Source organism: Talpa europaea (genome assembly GCF_964194135.1).
Source record: "Talpa europaea genome assembly, chromosome: 15".
Classification (NCBI taxonomy): domain Eukaryota; kingdom Metazoa; phylum Chordata; class Mammalia; order Eulipotyphla; family Talpidae; genus Talpa; species Talpa europaea.
The window spans coordinates 39,850,303-39,874,607 of record NC_140083.1 but is presented as its reverse complement, the minus strand read 5'-3'; the positions used below and the strand labels follow the sequence as shown (position 1 = coordinate 39,874,607).

Sequence of the window (24,305 nt, the reverse complement as noted above, 5' to 3'; positions counted from 1 at the left end):
ACCCCCAGCTCCCTATGCTTTTAAGCTACTAATTTTAAGTCACAGGAATATTCAATCTAAGAAAAGTATCTTATTAGAGTAATATAATTTCTTCAAGAAGAGAGCATATTTACACACATCTACCACATGAAAATACTCTATTTTATACTAAATTCCAGGTTCAAATGAACTACAATACAGTGTTTTGCCTTGTCTGCAGCGCCAGGGCTGTTCCGGTGGGGGCCACTCCCCCGGGAGGCTCGTGAGCTGCTCAGTCAGTGCTGTAGAGGGGGAGGCTTGGGAACCAAGGTCTGGACTGAGGTCCTAGCCACGGGGTCACACATCCACTCCTTTGATGAGGGACCCTTCTAGGACGATGGGGAAGTCCTGAATGGTCTGCAGGACGCGGATGAGGGAGTTGACAGTCATATGGTCTCGCAGCAGGGCGCTCTCCTCGTACATGCGAGCGATGGCGGGACACTCGGCCAGCAGCGGGATCCACTGTGGGAGCAGGTGGTCCCTGTGGGCAGACAAAGGGGCTGAGTACGTGCCTTCTGGGAGCCGGAAGGAGCAAGGGGATGACGGGGCAAATTCAGCCAGGTTCCCGGGTTAGGAGAGCAAAGCAAAGCCAGCAAGCTGGACTTTCATTGGTTAAAAAGATACAGCGGGGCCTCCCTGGTGGTGCAAGGGGTTAAGATGCAACCTATGAAGCTGTCCACAGCCTCAGCAGCACAAGTTCGATCCTGGGCTGACCAGGGAGCAACCCATATGGCGCAGCAGACCTCTCCTGTCTCCCCCGCTGCTCCCCTCAGCAGTGTACTTCGGTCAATCTGCCTGTTGTGTTCCCCACTCTGTCTCTGGTGAATCCTCTCACCCCACCCCCATGCCTCTGGCCTGTACCCCAGCTCTTGTATGCATAAACAAATCTTAAAAAAAAAATAAATAAAAAGGGCCTCCCTGGTGGCGCAAGGGGTTAAGCACTGCACTATGAAGCAAATTCGCAGCCTCTGCAGCACGAGTTCAATCCCCAGCCAGCCAGGGAGCAACCCACATGGCGAAGCAGACCTTTCCTGACTCGCCCGCTGCTCCCCTCAGCAGTGTACTTCGGTCAATCTGTCTGTTCTGTTCCCTACTCTGTCTCTGGTGAATCCTCTTACCCCCCGCATCTCTGGCCTATATTCTAGCTCTTGTATGCATAAATAAATAAATCTTTTAAAATAAATAAATAAATAAATAAATATAGCGATGAGATAATGAAGCTAATGGGAAAACCCACAGGTTCTAAAAATGAATCTGGCCACTTACTGGAGACATTCTCTATTCTGATGTCACCTCTTTCAAAAAGAGGCAGAATGCCATCTTCTGTCTTTTTCCTATGGGGTGTTATTCAGACTTCCCTGGCAAGGTATGCCAAAAAAGATGGACCTTTCGGGAAGAATGAATACATTTCATAGTAGAGATCACTGTTTTTTGTTTTTTTTTAAGATTTATTTTTTTAGATTAAAAAAAAGATATATTTATTTATGCATATAAGAACTGGGGTATAAGCCAGAGGTGCGGGGGTTGGGGGGAGGCGGGGGGTGAGAGGATTTACCAGAGACAGAGTAGGGAGCAGAACAGGCAGATCTACTGAAATACACTGCTGAGGGGAGCAGCGAGCAAGACAGGAGAGGTCTGCTGTGTCATGTGGGTTAGCTCCCTGGATGGCCTAGGATTGAACTTGTGCTGCAGTGGCTGGTGATAACTTGATAGTGCTGTCTTTAACCCCTGTACTACTAGGGAGACCCTTAAGATTTATTTTTACCTATCTATGCATACAAGAACTAGGGTATAGGCCAGAGGTACAGGAGGGTGTCAGAAGATTCACCAGGGACAGAGTGGGCAGCAGAACAGGCAGACTGACTGAAATCCACTGCTGAGGGGAGCAGCGGGCAAGTCTGGAGAGGTCTGCTGCACCATGTGGGTTAGCTCTCTCGTGGGGATGGAATTTAGGCCATAGTAGCTGGCGATGCTTGCTAGTGCTGAGACTTTGACCCCTGTGCCACCAGGGAGGGCACTGTTTGCCTGTTCTGTTTTTTAAAAACTTATACAGCAAGGGCCTCCCTGGTGGCCTATGGGTTAAGTCTCAGTGCTATCACAACCACAGCCTGAGTTCAATCCCCGGTCAGGGAGCAGACTTACATGGTGCAGCAGATCTCCCCTGTCTCACCCGCTGCTCCCCTCAGCAATGGATTTCAGTCAATCTGCCTGTTCTGCTCCCTGCTCTGTCTCTGGTGAATCCTCTCACTCCTGCACCTCTGGCTTACACAGTTCTTCTATACATACACAAAAAATCTTATACAGCAGTAACAGTAAGGAACAAAATCAAAGCAAAGAAACATTAAGTAGATTTTTTTTTTACACTGAAAGAGGGTCTGCATTGGTTATAAAGTCAGAATAGTAAAAACAGGAGATAAAGATCTTTAAAGAGGAACTTTAAAAATGGCAGAAATTGGGCCACTTTTACTTTATTTTTAAGATTTATTTATTTATGCATACAAGAATTGGGATATAGGCCAGAGGTGCGGGGGGGCTGGGGTGAAAGGATTCACCAGAGACAGAGTAGAGAACAGAACAGGCAGACTGATTGAAATCCACTCCTGAGGGGAGCAGCAGGTGAGACAGGAGGGATCTGCTGTGCCATGTAGGTCAGCTCCCTGGTTGGGGATCAAACTCATGGTGCAGTGGCTGTGGATAGTTTCAGAGTGCTGACACTTAACCCTTTGCGCCCAAGGGGCCACTTTTATTAAGAAATATACAGTGCACTTTGCAAGCCCACTGTTTCTTGAACCAGTGCTGACACTGTTATCTGTCACTGCACCTAAGCTGTCCTTGAATTCCCTCAGCATTTTCCACACAAGGGCAGCTGCAAGGAACGCCCCCCCGCCCCCCCCCCCCCGCCCCAGTATCTCCTTGGCCTTGAGGGTTTGGAAGGAGATAAACATTGTACATGGAACTTGAAAGAAATCTTCTAAAGGTCTCTGTGCTTCATTTCTCACAACTCTGAGAGCTGTTTAAAAATCAATACACTTTACAGCTCCTATGTGTCCCTTTCATAAAAGAGAGGCAGGAATTAGTCTTAGAGACTATATTTATGTAGTAGAAATTTCACAGTTAGCACATTGACACCCACAAGCACTATGCAATGGGTACGTGTGTGCTGAGGTCCCTACTTCCCTGTCTGCCTACCTGCCGCTCTCCGTGCGGGGCAGGGGCCGAGCCTGGGCTTTGGTGGGGCCTGACCTCAGCGCCACTGTCTCTTTGAATTGTGTGACTTGGGAATGTGTGTTAGCATCTCTGTGCCTCACTGTGTTGTCTCCAGGTGAGGGCATCAGCTCTTCTACTTCCTGTAGCGACTGTGATGAAGTGGGGGTGGAGGGGTGAATTCGATGAGATCACGTGTGTGAACTACTCTGCACATTGCCCAAGGCAGAGCAAGCAGCCAACACACTGGGAATGAAGGACCCCTGGAGCTTTGGGAGGGGCAAGGCGGGACGAGGCCTCCCCAGATGCTCACCCCTGTGTAGCAAGGACAGGGAAAGTATGTCCATACCGTGTTCCCAGGCAAACTAAGATCTGGAATTTGCCATCCTTCCCGATGCTCCTGGGCGCGGTGTTGATGGCGCTGACATAGTGGCAGAAAGTTCTGCTGGATGACTTCTGGAGGAGGACGTCATCTTCACTGTCTAGAATCTGGTCAGTGGTTTCAAAATAAGCAACCGCTTTCTCTGGGGAAGGAAGGCAGAATCACATCACGACACATGGCAATGTGTGGTAGTCAGACAGGGCCACTGAGGGGATTCTGGAAAGCCTGCAAGTCATACTTTGCAGGGCAGCCTATGCAAGGTCAAGGTCATTGATTTCACAAGCAAGTAGCAGGGGGTGCATAGCTCCTGAGGGCCGGCCTCTGCCCACTTTCCTTTCTTTCTCTCCGAAATTCCTAAATTAGATGAAATCAATGACTTGCCTAGGCCTTATTTACAAAACATAAAGTGAGGAATCACTCCTCTAAAGTAACCAGGAATTCGAGCAGAACTGCATACCAGAGACTGCAGAGCCTAGCACAGCCCCACGCTGCTAGGTCCAATGCCCCAGCCAGGAGCACGGTTGCTCTAAGGAAGTGCATTTTAAATGTGATTTAAATTAAGTAAATTTAGGTGTGCTTACCATGTTGGACAGGAGAGAGCTGCAGCGATGTCTATAAAATGGAGTCTGACCTTGTTAACAACTCTTCAGCCCCCAGACTTTCCTAACTCCCCATTTCATTCAGGATAAAGACCAGTCCGGCTCTGGCAGCCAGGCCCTTTCCCCACATCCTGCCACTCTCGCTGCTCCCCAGGTGTTTCAGGACAAGGCAGGAGGCTTCCAGGCCCTCGCCCTGGGTCCTAGGTCCTGGCGCCCAGCTCCCAGGCTCGCCTCCACGAGGGGACAGTGACGGCGCCGACGGCCACCCTCCTGAGGTAGCAAGTCCAGCTCCACTTCCTCTAACCTTGTTTGTTTTTTTCCACCCCATATCAAAGATCACCTAACAAACTGGGTGGCATGCAAACTTGTTAGGTTTTTTTGTGCTGTTTGTTCTCCCCAGCCTCCACCCCCTGCCCAGAATATAAGTTTGTCATCCAAGAAATTGCATGTTTTGCTTACTTATGCATCTGGAATTTCTATCCTGACATTTGGAGTAATGGTGGAATACTGTGGATGCGAAGTAAAAGAAGCTGTTGACTGGTGAAAAGCAAGCACGGTGCGTACCGGCTACTTACTTTAATAGCACACTCCTTGCCACTAACTAGCCAGTTCAGTGAGGTCCTTTGCTGGGCCTCAGTGCCCAGAGGACCCTGGAGAGCAGACTGGCGGAATGGGCCTCATTACCTATGAAGTCCCAGATGAAGACATTCTTGTGGAAGATGCGGGCAGACTTGAAGCCGTGATGGAAGACGTGCTCCAGGGCCGCCACCAGCCCGTTCTCACCACACAGCAGCACCGTGAGGCTCCCCCTCTGTGGGCATAGCACAGGCCTGTCAGTCACACGAGCCCGTGCCCGCAGGACACCGAGAACTGGTGTGGGAGGCAGGCTGGGGGCCTCACAAAGCAAGGCGGCGCTGCCTCAGGGTGCATGGCATACGGGGCAGCCTGAAGGACCCCACAGTGATGAGTCTAATGGCCTCTTACCTCTTTCTCAGGCTTGTGAAAATGTTTCACGATGTTGTTCACAGCTTCCCCGATTCCCTCTTGGATCTGCCCCGCATTGGGCTCTGAAACAATAAACAGTGGCTGGTTCTCAGGATGGGGAAATGAGCAGAGCCCGCGGACGACAGCATCCCCCAGGTGGGAAGCCTTGCTCAGGTGGCCAGGTGGGTGGCACCAGGGGCTCTCCAAGTGGGGGGGAGCTTGGGCACCATGGAAAAGAACCCCGGAGGGCCCCTAGATTCAAATCCCGGCTTTGACACTTTGCACTCCATAACCTTGACCAACTGTCTTCTTCCAAGTTTGAATTCCCTCAGCCTGAAATAGGGAAAAGACACATCTCGTGGGCCAGCAGGCAAAGGGAATGAGGTATCAGGTGTGAGTCAGGAAGGGCGAGGTAGCCCCAGGTCGGCAGGGTGAGCTGGGAGCCCACAGCACCACTTCTCAGTCACCCTGTAGCCAATTCCCTCTGAGGCCCCTTCCTTGTGGGCATGGACTCTGAGTCTGGGCAAGGCCATCATGGGGGTGTGTTTTGTGTCTAAAGCAACAGGAAGATGGGGGGTGCAGGGGCACCTGGCCTGAGGCGGGGGACCCTCCTTCCCTGGTTAGTCTCTGGGTGAGGCCTTGCTCTCCCCTAGCTCTTCTGGGCCCTGCTCCCAGAGGAGAGTTTGGTGGTGGCTTGAAGAGGATTCTAAACTGTTTTGCCTTTCAAACCCAAGAACAGTTAAAAAAAAAATGTTTTTTTTTTTTTTTTCCTGAGGTGGCTAGCTATTAAATATCATTTTCATACCACACGATAAAGGACAACTACATTTGGAGTCTCTGAAATGTAGGAACTGCACACTGCTAGAGGAATTTCTCACACAAAACATTCTTTTTGTAAAAGTCAAGTGCTTTCTACACCAGTGCATAAAAATTGTGAAAATGGAAACTGAAACATGTTCAGCTCCCGGCCATTTATTTTTACTTTTACCTTTGAGTATTTTCTCTTTTCAACCTGAGGAACTATGTTGCAGGCTTTGATTTTATTCATTCCAGAAGAACCCTGTACCCATTAGTAGTATTTTGAAACTGATTTAAATCTTTTAGTTCTCTAAATAACACCACAGAAACATGCTATGAGAAAGTACCAAGCCACCCACTTCTGAATTTCAGGTTAGTTCACACTTTCTGCTTCTTGAGTCAGGAAAGAAAATACGACCCAAAGTGGGGGAGGTGGTCTCTCCACACAGGCGGACCCCAGCCCTAGGCTAGCTCAGGGACTTAAGGGCTGTTGGGGAGGCCAGTGCAGGGACAGCTTGCTTATGCTTAACATGACATTTCCTGACTATGTCTGACATCGTAAGAATATCAGATAATACATCCCCCTGATAAGTACAGACATTTTGTTAGCATTATAAGTAACTGAAACTTCATTCTCCACAGCACATACTCTTCCAAGGGCTTTGTGGGCACAAGCTGATTTAACCCTCATAACCATCCTATTAACTATATGAAGGACTCGAGAAAAATAAGCTTGATGGTTGGGGTGCACTGAGCTGAAGTCTACTTTCTAATTTTTTTTTTAAAAGATTTATTCATAGGGCCTCCCCGGTGGCGCAGTGGTTGAGCACTGCATTGCGAAGTTGCCGCCAGTTCGATCCCCGGCTGCTCTGCGGCCACCGGAAGAGGGTCCCTCATGGAGTGCAGACCTCTCCTGCCGCCCGCTGCTCCCCTCAGCAGTGTACTTCGGTCCTTCTGCCTGCTCTGCTCCCCGCTCTGGCTCTGGTGAATTCTCTCCCCCTCCTGCGCTTCTGACTATACCCAGTGCTTGTATAAATAAATAAATAAATAAATAAATAAATAAATAAATAAATAAATAAATAAATCTTTTAAAAAAAGATTTATTCACTTATGCATACAAGAGCTGGGGTACAGGCCAGAGATGCGGTGGGTGAGAGGGTCCACCAGAGACAGAGTAGGGAGCAGAACAGGCAGATCTACTGAAATACACTGCTGAGGGGAGCAGCGGGTGAGGTCTGCCTGGCCATGTGGGTTTCTCCCTGGCTGGGGATCGAACTCGTGCTGTAGAGGCTGCGGATTGCTTCATAGTTTGGTGCTTAATCCCTTGCGCCACCAGGGAGGCCCTACTTTCTAATTTTAAAGCAGCATAATTAAGGTGTTCATACAATAAATTTTCCAATTTTAAGGGTGCGATTTGATGAGCTCTGATGGGGACAGTCAGAAACCACCCCAGCCATGGCACAGTGTTTCTATCACCCAGACTGCTCCCCTGTCCCTCCACAGTCAGCCCCCTGCCTCGCTCCCAACACTGCTGGTTCCACTGCTGTTCTATCTACAGTAGCCTTTCTAGAATTTAGTAGAGATGAAGGCACAGAGCATGTGACCCTTGGCTGCTGGGACTCACGGGAGCTGCAGGATAGACCCTGGCCTGCCATTTCTAAATCCTGCTGAACAGTACCAGAGCTGCTATGAGGATCTCCGCACATGTCTTTTTTTTTTTTTCCAAGGTTTTATTTATTTTTGCATAGATGAACTAGGGTGTAGGTCAGAGGTGCAGGGGTGGGGGGAGCAGGGTGAGAGGATTCACCAGAGAGAGTGGGGAGCAGAACAGGCAGATCTACTGACATACACTGCTAAGGGGAATAGAGGAGCGACAGGAGAGGTCTGCTGTGCCACATGTCAGCTCCTTGGCTGGGGATCGAACTCAGAATGCAGCAGGAGACCTAACCCCCAGACCCCAGGGTAGCCCCTCCACACAAGCCTTAGTGGAGAGTGTGCTTGCCTCTATTGGGCAAGTGCCTGGGTGCGGGTTTTGGGGTCACGTGCTGCGTGTGTAGGGATATTCTCATTGGACAGCGCTAGCCTGTGTGTGCGCACCCCACAGTGCCTTCCCCTCCTTGGTATTTGGTATTATTAATCTCTTCAATTTTAACTGTTTGGTGGTGTAAGTTTACTTCTGAGTGCAGAAGGGAATTGTGAACGTGTTTCCCGAGGCTCGTGTTGGTATAAATGAGAAACCTATTGTTCTTTGAAGAACAGAATGTGAACACTGCATCCTATGAGATCTCAGTCCTATGAGGAGAGGAACTTTTAGAATTCCTTTGAATAAAGGATTCTGGACAGCTAGGTGGCTATTGGGGAAAATGTAATCTAGAACTATTCTCATTCCTCCTTTATGTTTCAGGGAAAACAGCCTCTGTTCACATTTCCACAGCTTACAGTAAAACAGAGCATGTACTTTTTATTAGATTTTAACATCTAAACTCTTTAGGCTTTTAATTATTTGTTAATGTCTTGCTGTAGTTCCTCTCTTTATGTTCTCCCCGCCCTTTTAAAATCTCCTCTCTTAAATCAATTTTCCTTCAATTTATTCTTTATAATCTCACCACAGCTCATTAACTCCAGTTTTCTGTAAATGGCCATGTGACATCTGCAACATTGGGGTGTACAGGAAGGTAAAGACCTGACTGCTTACTGGCGTTCTTTCCCGTCAGCGAGGTTACACTCAGTCTCCGGGCCGTCGTGGGTGATTTCTGTTGGGGGGGCGTCCGGCACTGCTTGGCCAGGTCCTCTTCTGCCGCCGACACCATTAGTTCTCCTATCAGAATCCTCTCCAGGCTGCCATCATCGACACCCTTCCCCAGCCAGCGCCCACATGGGAACCTGGAGGACAGAAAAGAATCTTCTGAAAAAATCACCGACATTTACTGGCTTTATGTGGTACTGTGGTACTCAGCCCATCAGTTTAGTACCTGTGGTTTGTTATTTTAATTGTAAAAAATTTCGAATAAATAGAAAAGCAGAGAGAGGATCTCCCTGGTGGCACAAGGGGTTAAGATGCAACCTATGAAGCTACCCGCAGCCACTGAAGCACAAGTTTGATCCCTGGCCAGGGAGCTACCCACATAGTGCAGCAGACCTCTCCTGACTCACCCGCTGCTTCCCTCAGCAGTGTATTTCAGTCATTGTATTTCCGTCATCTGCCTGTTCTGTTCCCCACTCTGTCTCTGGTGAATCTTCTCACCCTCCACACTTCTGACCTGTACCCCAGCTGTTGCATGCATAAATAAATATTTAAAAAAAAAAAGAAAAGCAGAAAGAAGAACAAATCACACGCTCATCTCCTAGGTCATATATCACTTTCATATTTTGCTGATTTATCTTAGAGTAAACCACATGCAGCAGCACATCTCACCCCTAATAATACACCTCTATTTAAATCTGAAAAATAAAGACATTCTCTCTCACATAGGCAGAAATAATCACACTCAACCAAATTAAAATAGTTCTTTAGTATTTTCTCATATATAGGCTGTATTAAAATTCTGTGGAGGGGGGCCTCCCCAGTGGCACCGTGGGTTGAGCACTGCACTGTGAAGCTGTCTACAGCCTCTACAGTGCGGGTTCGATTCCCAGCCAGCCAGGGAGAAACCCACATGGTGTGGCAGACCTCTCCTGCCTCGCCCGCTGCTCCCCTCAGCAGTGTCTTTGGTCCGTCTGCCTGTTCTGCTCCCCACTCTCTCTGGTGGATTCTCTCACCCTCCCGTGCCTCTGACCTGTACCCCAGTTATTGTATAAATAAATAAATCTTAAAAAAAAAATTCTGTGGGGTAGTTCTGGGAAGGGTATTTTCAGACTAGAAGTTAAGGTGGGAGTTAAGTTACAGGAGAGAAGAGGAGAGAGTTCCCAGAGGAGGATGGCTGTGGCAGGACAAAAGATCCTCTCCTCCCACTGAAATCACCCTGAGCTGCTTTTTTACCAGTTACAACAATCTTTCTCAACACGGTGTCCCAAGCATTAGCAGTAAACACAGTTCGCTTTATACAAGCATTTCTGGGGCAATTTTATATTACATAAACAGAAGCAAAGCAATATTCAAAAATCTAAACTAAAATCCAGAAAGCAATTGGAAAGCTTCAGAAAGAAAACTATTCTTGACCCTTTCCTGGTGTAGAGAAACTCAGAGGCAGCCCCCTGGGCTCCCAAGGCCATTTGCTTACCTGTAGGTGTGTCCTGTGATTTCATTTCTGACCATGACACAGTCCAGGAGCCATTTGGCCAGAAGGCCTGAGTTATCGTGACCAATCTGGACGGTTGTCAGCTTCCCCAGGTTCTGGCACTGCAGGGACAAGACCACAGGTTACTCAGAACCTGGCCCAGGATGCCACCTCTGGGCTGCTCCCGACACTTGGTTCCGAGTCAATGGCCCAGCCCGGGAGAGGGCACTCGGGCAGTGTAACACTAGGAGACCCTTCTCAGGCAGTGCAGCCCTGTTGGAGCGGCTGGGAGATCCTGCCCACCACATAGGGGCAGGGCACTGCACCAGACCAGAGCTGTGACAAGCCTGGAGGGACAAGGCAGGAGGAAAGGTTTTGAGTGGGGGACCCAGAAACCTCAGAGACAGGCTTTATGTCTAAAGGAAGAGAAGAGTTTCATGAAGTGGGAGACCAAGGCATCTCAGGTCAGTTATAGACAGGGCAGGAAAACAGCTACAGGTGTCCAGTCACTGATATGGGTACTCTTTGGATTCCAACAAAGCACTGAAGCAGAACTGACATGAACTCTTCCCTGCTAGAGGTCCCTGGGACTATCATAAAAAAGCACGCATGCCAATGTGCTTCCTGGGTCTTTGTGGACAAACACAAAAGAAAATGGTAGTAAGACAAACAGTAAAAATAAATGTCAGCTAAATTCTGACATTAAATTCCAAGAAGAGATCACAGGCCCCAGCTTACAATGAACGACTCTTTGTGTCACATTGGGAAGGTGGCCCAGGATCGAGGTGAGGGAGACGGCACTCTGAATGAGCTGAGGCAGCAGATAGGGACAGGAACAGGTAGGTGCCATGGGGGGCCTGGGACCTGCAGTGACAGGGCCTGGAACACAGCTCACACTCCCTCCCTGCCTGGAGTTGGAGAGAAGCCACAGCTTCCATCTCTTCAGAGGGCCGTAGGGCCACTAGGCAGGGGGGGAGACAAAATTGGTCTTGAAGGTGATAGCTGAGTGGGACATATGAGCAGGTAAGTTCTTCCCGCACATCAGGAACACCCTGTGCGTGGCTCGAACACCTGCTAACACTTCACCGGGGAAATGAGAGCTAGGACATGGGACACAGAAACCATTTTACAAACATCTCCATGTGGCCTAATGGTCAGCATGGAGGTCAGCTCTGCTCGCTGGGTCCTTCTGCCCAGGTTCAGGCAGGGGCATTGGATATCAGGAAGAGATCACTGTGGGGAGAACATTTACTAGAAGGCTCCACTTTGGGTGCTAGGAATCAGGGCACAGCCCCTGGCAAAGCCCAGAAGTGCAACATCCCACACTGAGAAAAAGGGTATGGCACGGGCAACAGTCACAACAAAAATGCAAGCAAGGGGCATCAGCGTGTGCCACCCCGAGCTGCATAACCACACACAGCTGCATAACCCCCTTTCATACTATTAGATGCCGCAGAAACAAGGAGGTGAAACTGGAGTCCTGGATGCACCGACAAGGGGGGGGGGGTTGGGGGGGCTGGGCTTCCTGCTGGGGCAGGGTGACCCACCTCAAAGGTCATCTCCAGCAGGCTTTTGGGGATCTGCATGACGCCCGTGTCCCCGAGCTCCCCTGAGACGCAGATCCAAGGGTTGGACGTGATGATGGCGTTGCTCAGCTTCTTGATGGGGATGACCACCGACCTGTACGGAATCACTGGGAGGAAAGGCTGACATCAATCACAACTGACACCCCCATGGCTAATGGCACGCAGCAAAGGTTCTGTCACCTCTCAGGTAATGTGCACTTTGTGAGGATCAAGAAGGGTGATCACTGCCTCTCGGGCGGGGGCTGCTTACAAAGCAGCAGGCCAGAGCTGCCACCGCGGGCTCCACCACTCTCAGGCACAGCCGAGGACCCGGACCCTCGCTGCGCTCACGGGTCTTCCGCTGCTTTGAGGGTTCAGTCTAGTACCAGTGACCAGTTCCTGGTGCAGGTTCCCAAGAAGAGGAGGGACGGCCTGTCGGCTAGTGAGGGTCCCCCAGCTGTGCTCCAAGCACCTCGATATATCCCTCCCCCTCACAGCAAGGCAGCGAGCACCCAAGGCACCTCATTCGGCGGAAAGGGAAAGCTCTGACGCCGGGCTTGGAAAGCTCCGAGGCGCCCTGAGCGGGAGGAGGTGCAGAGGGCCGGGCCCGCCGCACGCCCACCACGAGATGGCGCTGCGCCCCCGCGTCCCGGCGGGGAGGAGGCGCAGCCACCGACCCCGAGGCCTCTCTGGATAACGCGACACCCTCACACCAGCGCCCTGACGTCCACTAGAGGCGTCCTTGTGCGCCCCTAAAGCGGGTGGGATCACGCCCCCCCGTGAAGGTGAGCAGGGCCGGAAGCGCGGCTGACCCGGCCAGCGGCTCAGGGACTCGGGGCAGGACGGACAAGGGGCGGGTGTAAACCGCACCCCTCGCCTCCCCACCACGCGTCTACACAGGCGCCCCGTCTACACAGGCGCCACTACTTCACAGACCTTCCCTCCTGTCTCTCCGTGTTGGCTGAGGGACATATCAGAGGACGCGGCTGGGCAGCATCAAAATCAAAATGGCTTTGAACCTGGGAGCAGAGAGGTCAGTGTTTTAGGCGCCAGAGGCTTCTCTTGTCTCACTTATGGCCTTAGGAAAGCTGCAGAATATGCCTGTGCAGGCCGAGCGGGGCCACCCTGCGTGGCAGAGATGTTGTGGGGCACAGAGGGAGAGGGGAGCACGTGAACTCGGGGGCTTCCTCCACATTCACACGGAGGGGGCACCTGACCCCCCCAAACAGAAGACAAGAAACTTGCCCTCAGGAGAAGCCAGGAGCCCCTCCCACCTCTAAGGGGGCGCCTGGAACCCACAGGACCCAAGAAGCCCCAGGAGCACGGGGCTTGGGGTAGAAATGTCCCAGGACTGCGGTGACAGACCCGACGGGCACAGTCCCGCCCTGAGGCAGCAGAGGAGCCACTGTGACTGGTCTCCACACCTGTTTGGGCAGCACAGAGCCTGCCCCTCCGCCCGCACCCCTTCCTCCTTCCCGCTGGAAGGCGTCCTGAGAACAGCTATCTGCCGGGAGGAGAGTGAGGCTGTTGGGATGATTTCTCACAATGGGAGGAGAATAAAACTACCAAGTTGCTTAAACTTCTCCAGGTCGCTGTGCCTGCAGCTGAAGATAGCCCCCACTGGTGCAAGCAGAACTCTGCAGCAGGGAGGGGGAGGGGACTCCATGCCAGCAAGTGTCAATGACTAGCATCAGCTCCAGTGCAGCTGTTGACCAGACCTGCAGCGTCTGGAAGAGACCGATGCCTTTCCCCATCACCCCTCCTCAATTATACAAGGTTACTATTATCACTTATTTCAGATGAGATGTTGGAATATCTGTTCAAAACAATCCTTTTCACATGCACCCCATTTCAACTGCAGACAGGGCTTCTGAGAGCACAGAGGATGCTGCTCCTGGGAGCATACTCAGCAGGTCAAGGTGTAGTGAAGACAGGGGTGGGTGGAGGGAGAAGCAGAGTGGGTTCTAGGACAGGTGAGGCCTCTCTCCCAGGGGCTGGGGGCACAACCTCCATCATTACTGAGATGAGGCCTCACATTAACAGACGTTTGCTCAGAGGCCTCCCTGGTGGGGCAAGAGGTTAAGTTTCAGCACTATGCTCTCCACAGCCACTGTAGCACGAGTTCGATCCCTAGCGAGGGAGCTGACCCACATGGTGCAGCAGACCTCTCCTGACTCTCCCGCTGCTCCCCTCAGCAGTGTATTTCAGTCAATCCGCCTGTACTGTTCCCCACTCTGTCTCTGGTGTATCCTCTCACCCCCCTGCACCTCTGGCCAGTACCCCAGCTCTTGTATGCATAAATATATAAATCTTTAAAAAAAATAAAAAGGAGAGAGACGTGGGCCTCCCCAGTGGCGCAGCGGGTTGAGTGCTGTGCTGTGAAGCTGTCCGCAGCCTCTGCAGCGCGGGTTCTATTCCTGGCTGGCCACGGAGAAACCTACATGGTGTGGCAGACCTCTCCTGCCTTGCCCGCTGCTCCCCTCAGTAGTGTCTTTGGTCCGTCTGCCTGTTCTGTTCCTCACTCTGTCTCTGGTGAATCCTCTCATCCTCCCGGGCCTCTAACCTGTACCCCAGTTCTTATATAAATAAATAAAAAATCTGTAAAAATAAAAGAGAGAGACTTTTGCTCTCCTTACATCTGATCCCAGGTGACCCCCAGGACATCAGCCCCCTTACTTACTGATGGTGGTGAACACGCTGGTGAAGCAGAAGTAGTCCACGGCATTGAGCGAAAGAAGGTGATAGAGGAACTGCTCCCTTTCTTCCTCACAACGAAGAAAAGCATAGCGCTTGTAGAGCTTCCTGGGGCGGGTGGGGGGGGGGGTGGTAGAAGGCAAGCAGACAACCTGGTCATGGTCTTAAGAAATCTTTGCTGGTTTGACAGACACAATGGATTCATGGGTCTGTTTGTTTTTCCTTTAAAGACTAGCTAGGTTTTTAAAAAGTGTTCTTGACTTTTATATGTCCACTCTTGTGAATTGTCTCTTCTCTCCAGGTTGAAGTCTCTGCCCAGTTAGAGGTTTTTCTTTTCGGTGGGGAAGACCCTGTACAATTGTCCACTCACATTTATGTACAAGTAAAACAACATGCTGGTATACCCATAAATTAGAATACTGTGTCATCACTGAAGATACAGTTTTGGAAGTGTTTCAACAATAACAGAACTGCTAGAAATAAGAAGCAAGTGTGTATTAGGCAGCTGTAGCCTATTTCCCAAGTATTTTACAGTCACTCATGTATTTAACTCTCGTGACTCGTCTGTGAGCTAAATCTAGTCGTTCCTCTGGTCATCGGGTTTAGTACTCATCTAAGTAGTGATGCCAGGGTGGACTGGGATGCAGGCGTTCAGACTCCAGAGCCTAAATCCTGCGATGCAGTGACATGTCTATGATATAAAGGTAAGCCTCGAAAAGAAGAACATCGAAATGCAAATATACTACAATATTAACTAAGAGAACAGCACAAAGGAAAATGCAGAAGAAAACATGTGAACTGCTTAATGTCCACCTCCACACAGTGGGATTCTAAATGATGACTGTTCACTTCATACTTTGGCCACAAACGACGGATAATGGGGACTGGGGGGTAGCGGGTTTCGAAAGAACAAGGTCAGGGTCACCGCAGGTGTCCTTCACACAGCATTCTGCATCAAACCTGTCCCTTGGATACTAGGGGTCAGCCTGCCCAGCTGCAGGGGGTGAGTGACCCCAGGACACACCACAACTGGTCACCTCGAGGGGCTCTAATGGGCCATGGGGGTAGGTCTTGGAGGAATTCTCTGCAGCCCTTGGCTCCGGAGAGCTCAAGGTCCTCAGTCTTCAGATTCACTGTAATGAACCTCTGGCTTAGGCGTCTCCTCCAAGAGAGTTTCTTGGTAAAGGGCAGGTATCAAGACGTCTACCACTACCACAGAGGTCCGTGCAGAGGATGAGGGTGCAGGTGCCAGTGAGTGCTGCAAGGAGCGGCAGCCCAGCTCCCTCCAGCACATGGGGCTAACATGCAAGCACCTGCAGGCGGAGCTTACTTGGTGAGCAGCTGGTTGGAGAGCAACTGCTTGAGGTGCTGGGACAAGAGCTTCTTTTCCAGAGATAGGCGTATCCAGGCCCGTGCGCGCCCCACGTCAGTCTTGATCTCGCTCATGTTCTGGATGTGCCTAAAGAAGAGCAGCAGCACACAGAGCTCAAGGACCCGGCCAGCCTCTGACTGGAAGAGCAGCGGGGTCAGGGCATGGCACACCGGAAGTTCTACACGCAGAGGAGGTTTATGCGACTAATTTCAATGCGTCCCCCTGAGTCTGGACACAACCCCAAAGACCCTGCAGCCTCACAGAGAGGTGATCGTCCCCCAGCTAATCCACTGCTTGCTAGAAACAGCAGCTCTGTTCCCTTCTGTCTGTGAACTGTTCACTTTGCACAGCAACAGGGAGCTCCTATTGGATGGACGTGACCCTGTGTCTAGATGTTGCCGGTTCACAGTTCATCATGAGAAGCCAGTCAGATCTTTAAGGTCTATTCAGCTGCACTTTACTCATGCAAAATATTGTTCTAGAGGTGCCACCCCCTTTCTGTTTTCTGCCAAGCAGTGGGCCCACCACCTACCTGCTTGGGGCTTCTCCCCTCCCACTGCCTGGAATCAGCTCTGGGCACCACATGCCCAAGACCTGGGCTCCCATCAGGACATGGGCCTGATATAAACTAAGTACTAGAATCTGGGAAGCAGCGCCTGGAAGACCCAGTGAGCATCTGCTGGACACTTAAACTGAGGCAGCCTGTAGGAGCCGGTGACAAGACCTTCTCTATCCACCCAGCTCCAGCAGGGATCATGGTTACCGCCCATAAATCTCCCCTGGTGGTAAAGCGGGTTCGAAAGGTTTTCTGTCCTTAAACTAAATGATTTCCAAGACTGGTAGCACCTAGATGTGAATCCACATTTCCTGAGTCCAACAATGGTGTTAATTCACTGTATTGCCAATGAAACCCAACAATATGTAAGAGAGAAATTACGACGGCTCGTTTTAGTTTCAGCTTACATTCGGTACAGTCATAGCAATTTGGTGCAGTCAAAATAGCCCTCTCTGGGGTGAGCATAACCATCTCGAATACTTAATTTCCAGTGTAGTATAAAGCCAGTGCTCACAGAACAGCCACCGTACACTTAGAACCAAGGTAAGTGACCAGCCAATCCATCCTCAGTGGAGTATCCACAGCTCTATGTGTAAACAGACTGTGGCTGGGATTTACTCAGACACCTTGCGGGTCACTTGTGTGCCTTTTCAGAGTCCCCGCACCTGGGGACGTACTCACAGTCCCCCAATCACAGCTTGACTGCCTGCACCCCTTATCATCAATTGCATGTCATCACTGGGAATAAATGCCCCCAGAATGGCTAGCTGGTGGGTATGGACACGACCAGGAAGGGAGACGAGAAGTGCCACTGCAGTGACATGTGACAAAACTTCGCTTTTATATGTAACCAGAGCAGTTATTCACTGGCCCAGCCTTGCTCTTTAGAACAACAAACTCACTCTGCAGCTGACAGTTTAGTGATGCAGGTCATCAATGGAGCCTAGGATGGCCCATACGCATGTCTGTCTGGGGCTGCTGCCTGCTGCCACGTGCTGTAGCCAGGACTCGCGACAACGCTGGCACTCAGGTCCCTAAGCTGCCATGTTCTGGCCTCAGAGATGAACTTGGGAAGACACGAGGCCCTGGCAGGGGCGTGCGCCAAGCTGCAGGGTGACTCGCAGACACACCACCTCCTCGTCGGCGGCCAGCATTGTCCTTAGTTGTCCAGAGTGAAAGAAATCTCGGCTGAAATTGTACTAGGTGTTTTTCTTTAAGGCAAACCATCCACATGAACCACCAGGTAGGCACTAGGGACTAGAATGAAGCACTTGCCAAGGACAAGGAAACAGAGAGATGAGTCTGTCCACTGAGACTTCAATGCCAAAGTAAACATACTGTGGACTAGAACACCTCAGAAGTTCTCTGGACAGCAGAAAGGACACAGTGAAGGAGAGACAAGCAAGGAGAGGGTGTCCCCAAGATGACTTGGGCCCCTGAGAAAGAGCTCCAGCTTGGGGACAACAGGTACCTGCCTGATTTCTGTCTATTTTCCAGACAGACAACTCCTACATCAGTGACAGAGCACCCCATCATTTGGCACAGGAACAATGAATGATTTCACTGGTTCCTGGGATCCTGCCTTTACTGGTCATAGACCATTAGGTCAGAGAGGACAGCTGACCCAACCCAGCCCATTATTTTTCCATATCTCTTAGGCATTTGAGTAAGTCTCTTGAGTATCTTTGAGTCCGATTACATTTTGGTTCAGTAATGATTTGGTTTCTGAACTTAGAATGCGTACGACTCCAGCACATGGTCTATAAAACCTGGAACTAATGCTGCTATGTTGGTGATAAGAAACTGGGAAGTCACATCCATGAAGATGGCTATTGGCAAAACAAACAAACAACAAATGAGGGAAAATAACAAGTGTTAGCAGGAGTGAGAGCCAGAACCCTATGCATGGCTGATGAGAGTATAAAAGGTTACAGTCCCTGTGGAAATAGGGGTTCCTCAAAAATGAAATATAGAATTACAGCATAATCAGGAAATCCCACTTTGGGGTGTAGACACCCAAAAGAACAGAAAGTGTGGAATCAAAGTGATATTTGTAAATACATGTTCATATTAGCATTATCCACAATAGCTGAGAGGTGGAAATAACCCAAACACTGCTGATGGGCGAATGTTAAAATAGGTGGCCTGTACCTAGGATGGAATATTATTCAGCCCTGAAAAGGAAGGAAATTCCAATGCATAGTGTAGCATGGATGGACCTCAAACCTATCATGCTAAGTGAAATAAAGCAGGCACCAAGGTCATGCCTCCACTTATGGGAAGTACCTAGAGACAGAAAATGGAAAAGAGGTTACCAGAGATTGGTGGAGGTTGGGGGTGAGAATATGGAACAATTATCTAATGGAGACAGAGTTTCAAGTTGGGAGGGTGGAAAATTTTTGGAGAAGATGGTGGTGTCTGTTGCACAAAAGTGTAAATGTACTTAATGTCACTGGCTGTATATATAAAAATGGTTAAAATGGTGAATTTTACACTATAGATGTTTTAAAGAGCCATAGAAAGATGTTAATGGAATAATCTAGATGGTGGGTACATGGATGTGGTCACTGTGAAATCTTTTGACTTTGCTCTATGTTTAAAACTTTCTCTAACAAAACCCTTAGGGAAAAATCCTGGAAGTCTTCTCTAAAGGAAGATATTACTAAAAAGCCTTTTTATTTTTAAATTTTATTATAGAAAAACTGGGGTATAGGCCAGAGGTGTGGGAGGTGAGAGGACTCACCAGAGACAGAGTGGGGAGCAGAACAGGTGGATTGACTGAAATCCACCACTGAAGGGAATAATGGATGAGACAGGAGAAGTCTGTTGTACCATGTGGGTCAGCTCTGTGGGCGGGGATCAAACTCAGGCTGCAAACTCAGGTGATAGCCTGAAACTCAGTCTGATAGCGCTGAAACTTCAACCCCTGTACCACCACCAGGGAGGCTCTTCTTCTATACATTTTTAAGTAATTTGTGAAAGTACCTTAGAAATTGCCAATTTTCTGGGCCTCCCCGGTGGCGCAGCGGTTGAGCGCTGGGTTGCGAAGCTGCCCGCGGCCTCTGCGGTGCCGGTTCGATCCCCGGCTGCTCCCCGGCCACCGGAGGAGGGTCCCACATGGCGCGCAGACCTCTCCTGCCGCCCGCTGCTCCCCTCAGCAGTGTACTTCGGTCCTTCTGCCTGCTCTGCTCCCTGCTCTGGCTCTGGTGAATTCTCTCACCCTCCCGCGCTTCTGACTGTACCCAGTGCATGTATAAACAAACAAATAAAATAAATAAATAAATAAAACATGCCTCTATTAAAAAAAAGACTTAAAAAAAAAAAAGAAGAAATTGCCAATTTTCTAAGGCTTCAAAATTGTAACCCACATCATTCAGTAGCAATGTGGCCAGTTAAATCATTTAAGGGTATAAGCAAAAATGTTATGTTAGCACACACGTGCACACACACATGCACACACACACTCTTACTTATACTCACAGAGCCGAAAACACGGCAAAACCTTCATTTAACAAACGTTAACTGATTGTCAATGGTGTGCCAGGCCCTGTTGATGCAGCAGTTAATAGCCTGACATTATCAGACAGGTCACAGGGCTCATCAAGCTTACAATGTTGGAAAAGCAAACTCTGTATGTGCTGTGCAGAAAATTCAAATGGGGTGTCTGCTTTACCCCAGGGGGTTAGGGATGACTTCTTGGAGGAAGTGACATTTGAACTAAGATGCAAACATAAGGAAGAGCCAGGCCAGTGGGGATTCCCTAAGGCAGGCCTCCGGGCAGAGCTGTCAGGTGAAGGGAATGGGAAGCAAAAGCCCCAGGAAACAAGCTTGGCAGCTGGAGGAGCTGGAGGGTGACAGGAAGGAAAGCGGCAAGGAGATCAGGCTGGCAGGAAATGTGGACTTCAGCCTGAGGTCACCACATGGGCTGTAGGGAGACCCAGTCACTGTTGGGCAAGCATCGACATATGGGGAAGACGATGTTATCCAAGAGGGAAATTACAGGGCTTGGACCACAGAGGTCACAGCTCACTGACCCAATATTCCATAGTGGGCAGCAGCTACCTCAGAACTGTACCTCTCAATAAGGAGCTCTCTACGCCTGCAAAACTATAGCAACTGCCTTTAAGCATTCACTTTGTACCAGGCCTGTTTTTTATTATTTATTTATTTATTTATTTATTTAATAAGTTGGAAATAAAGTTTTTTTTTTTTAGAGGCATGTTTTATTTATTTATTTATTTATTTATTTATTTTTTGTTTATACATGCACTGGGCACAGTCCGAAGCACGGGAGGGTGAGAGAATTCACCAGAGCCAGAGCAGGGAGCAGAACAGGCAGAAGGACCGAAGTACACTGCTGAGGGGAGCAGCGGGCGGCAGAAGAGGTCTGCGCGCCATGTGGGACCCTCCTCTGGTGGCCGGGGAGCAGCCGGGGATCGAACCGGCGCCACGGAGGCCGTGGGCAGCTTCGCAGCCCAGCGCTCAACCACTGCGCCACCGGGGAGCAGGCCTGTTTTTTAAACAAGTGTATATATAATAAACATATATGTTTTATTTTGAAATAATTTGAGGTTTTTTTGTTCCCAAATTTTATTCCAGGTAAATGAGCTTTAATCCTCTTCTTCCTGGTTAATATGGAAGTAATGTAATTTAGCAACTATGCACAACCAGCCTTGTAGATTATTCTTCTTTGCATAGTTATTGGTGAGATCTGTTAAGTACCTTCTAGAAAAGGCCCCTCTGAAGTTACTGGGATCTTGCTCTTGCTCCATTCCATGGTTACAGGCCCTACACCCAGACCCTCAGCTTTCACTCTGATTCTCTCCTGAAGAAACTGCTAGAGGGAGCCTCCTTGGTGGCCCAGAGGTTAGTCTAAGTGCAATCAAGCTATCGCCAGCTACTGCGGCCTCAGTTCAATCCCCAGCCAGGGAGCTCATCCACATGGCACAGCAGACCTCTCCTTTCTCTCCCGCCGCTCCCCACAACAGTGGATTTCAGTAGATCTGCCTGTTCTGCTCCCCACTCTGTCTCTGGGGAATCCTCTCACACACCCCCTGCACATCTGGCCTGGACTCAAGTTCTTGTATGCATAAAAAAATACAAAAATTATTCTTAAAAAAAAAAAAAAGAAACTGCTAGAAACTGATCACCTCCAGGATTCCAGCTTCCACACAGTATGTGCAGTCCAGGAGTAACTTCAGACCTGCTTCTTTTTTTCTCACAGGCGCCATGGCACAGCAGAGGGAGGGAGGGTATTGTCAAGCAGCTGGACTCACAGAAATGTTGCAAGACTATGGGGGAGAGTCCCTGCATGCCAGCCTCCCCACCCCTCCGAGGTTAAGAGCTTACACAGCCACAATGAGACATCAGCACTGACAGTCTCCTGGGTGAACTGCATACCCAGATCCTCATTTCCCCCATCATGTCCTTTTTCTGGACCAGGACGCCCCCTGCATTTGCTTGTCCTCCCCTTATTCTCCTCCAGTCCATGATCAGTCTTTCTGTGCCTTTCATGGTCTTGAGACTTTGGAAGAGCAGCAGTCAATTATTCAGCAGAATGCCCTGCAATTGGATTTCCTTGCTGCTTCCTCAAGTCTGGACAGTGGGCATGCACGTCTGTGAGGCTCCTGCAGCAGCCAGGGGGCCTTCCGGTGCATCACATCAGGGGGTTGTGAGGCTGAGGGGTCTCCTCACTGCAGGCCTTGACCTTGGCCATGCGGGGTCTGCAGGGTTTTGCCACTGTGATTTTTTTTTTCCTTTGTAGTTAACAAATTCGTAGAGGAGACACTTTGAGACTAAGCAGATATCCTGGTTTCACCTTAAAACTGTCTACCACCAGTTTCTCTATTTCGTTCTTTCACAATTATTAGCCAGAAAGCTTTCTCTGGAAAGCGCTGTCCCAGTGGGCCCATTTATTTACGTGGGTCTCTAATTAGATCATAAGGGCCTCATGGGATCTTGATTCTGTGGACTAGGCTCCATCTCTGTGGGGCTCATCACGTGGCTCTGGTCCCTGGGCCCCCAGACTGGCTCCTTAGAGTGTAAGCCTCTCCTCTCTGAGATGCCTCAGGCTCACCCCACATGTCCCCTCCCCAGCCTGGAGCCACTCTTTTCTCCAGGAGCCCTGGTGGGTGACCCTGAGACACCATTCAGAAGTCACTGTGGGTGCCTAGTGTGCTGGCTGCTGTTGGGGTGCCACTGGTGCTCTGGATAGAGATAGAAACTACCAATCATTCTGGGACAGGGATAGCAGGTGGGGGGCTGGGAGGGAGGAGGGAGGGAGGGGCAAAACTTTTGTATCATGATTGTGTTTGTGAAAACACATACACCTACACACCAGGGAAGAGTGAGTTTTACTATCTATAAATTTAAAAAGAACAAAAATAAAGCAACCAGAAAGTGGGGAGGAACCCCACAAGGGACAGAGACTAACAAGTACCTGTAACTATAATACTAGTAACAAAACCACACTGAAGGGAGTCATGGGAAGAAGGAACTAATCTAAGGTTCGGAAAACTGTATTTTGAATGGAGACAGAGCTAGTGCAGTGCCCTCACTGGTCCTTCCAGGGAGTGGCTAGCAGTTCTGAAAGGACTGTACAGTGTGTGTGTGCAGGTCACACAAAGACTGGGGAAGAAAAGAGTAAATGGGTCTCCCTGGTGGCGCAGGGGTAAAGTCTCAGTACTATCACTCCCTAAGGCCTGAGTTCTATCCCCGATCCCTGGCCAGGGAGCTGACCCACACAGGATGCAGCAGACTTCTGTCTTTTGGCTGCTCCCCTTAGCAGTGGATTTCAGTACATCTGCCTGTTCTGCTCCCCATTCTGTCTCTGGTGGATCCTCTGGCCTGTACCCCAGTTTTTGTATGCATAAATAAATAAATCTTAATAAAAAGATTTTTTAATAAAAATCTTTATTTTTTATAAAAATAATTTTTTAAAAAGATTTATTTATACAAGAACTGGGTTACAGGCCAGATATGCGGGAGGGTGAGAGGATCCACCAGAGACAGAGCGGGGAACAGAACAGGCAGACTGACAAAATACACTGCTGAGGGGAACAGCGGGGGAGGCAGGAGAGGTCTGCTCGCCATGTGGGACCCTCGCCGGTCGGCCGGGATCGAACCCGTGCTGCAGAGGCTGTGGACAGCTTCACAGCGCTGCGCTTATTAACCGCCTGCGCCACCAAGGGAGGCCCGAAAAAAAAAATCTTTTTTTTAAAGATTTATTTGTTTATGCATACAAGAGCTGGGGTGCAGGCTGGAGATGCGGTGAGTGAGAGGATTCATGAGAGAGTGGGGAGCAGAACAGGCAGATGTACTGAAATCCACTGCAGAGGAGAGCAGCGGTCGAGGCAAGAGAGGTCTGCTGCGCCATGTGGGTCAGCTCCCTGGCTGGGGACTGGACTCGGGCTGCAGTGGCTGCGGATAGCCCATACTGCTGCATTTAACCCTTAGCGCTACCAGAGAGGCCCATAAATAAAAATAAATCTTTAAAAAAAAAGTAAAGAGGAGTAAGGGGAAGAGTAGAGTGATGTCTGTGATATTGAACTGGAATCAGATATCATTATGAATTACGCATAGTTAAGAAAATGAATTGTGTGTATAAAAATATATATATATACACACGTATAAATAAATAAAGCTAGAAGAATTGAGCCAGGGGTGTGTGTGCACAGACACAGTTATATCCAGTTCTGTTTTGGGTGCTTGGCCTTTCTCACCTCCCTGCATTCTTATGCCAACCATCTGTGAGTCATGATCACCCCAATGCTAGGGATGAGAGAGCTGGGGCAGGAGGGCTGCCCTGGGCCATGGAGCTGGCGAGTGGCTGGCAGAGCTGGTCTCCACCAGCAGCTGAGCCCTCAGACAGCAATGGACCCCGTCCCCTAAACCTACAGCAGGGTGAGACAAAATAA

At 49.7% G+C, this 24,305-nt stretch overlaps 1 protein-coding gene across 5 annotated transcripts in view; it reads right to left on the bottom strand.

Moving 5' to 3' along the window:
- Positions 1-315: 315 nt before the first annotated feature.
- Positions 316-24,305, bottom strand: part of DENND5B (DENN domain containing 5B) — a gene marked incomplete at both ends in the record, with an annotated part of 120,574 nt that continues 96,584 nt past the window's right edge. For all 5 annotated transcript variants that reach the window (XM_084254660.1, XM_084254662.1, XM_084254661.1 and 2 more), the window contains 9 exons: positions 316-499; positions 3,572-3,746; positions 4,888-5,014; positions 5,188-5,270; positions 8,681-8,868; positions 10,206-10,324; positions 11,750-11,895; positions 14,448-14,569; positions 15,792-15,920. In XM_084254660.1, coding sequence (XP_084110786.1) covers positions 316-499; positions 3,572-3,746; positions 4,888-5,014; positions 5,188-5,270; positions 8,681-8,868; positions 10,206-10,324; positions 11,750-11,895; positions 14,448-14,569; positions 15,792-15,920 — 1,273 coding nt within the window. The remainder of the gene's footprint in view (positions 500-3,571; positions 3,747-4,887; positions 5,015-5,187; positions 5,271-8,680; positions 8,869-10,205; positions 10,325-11,749; positions 11,896-14,447; positions 14,570-15,791; positions 15,921-24,305) is intronic.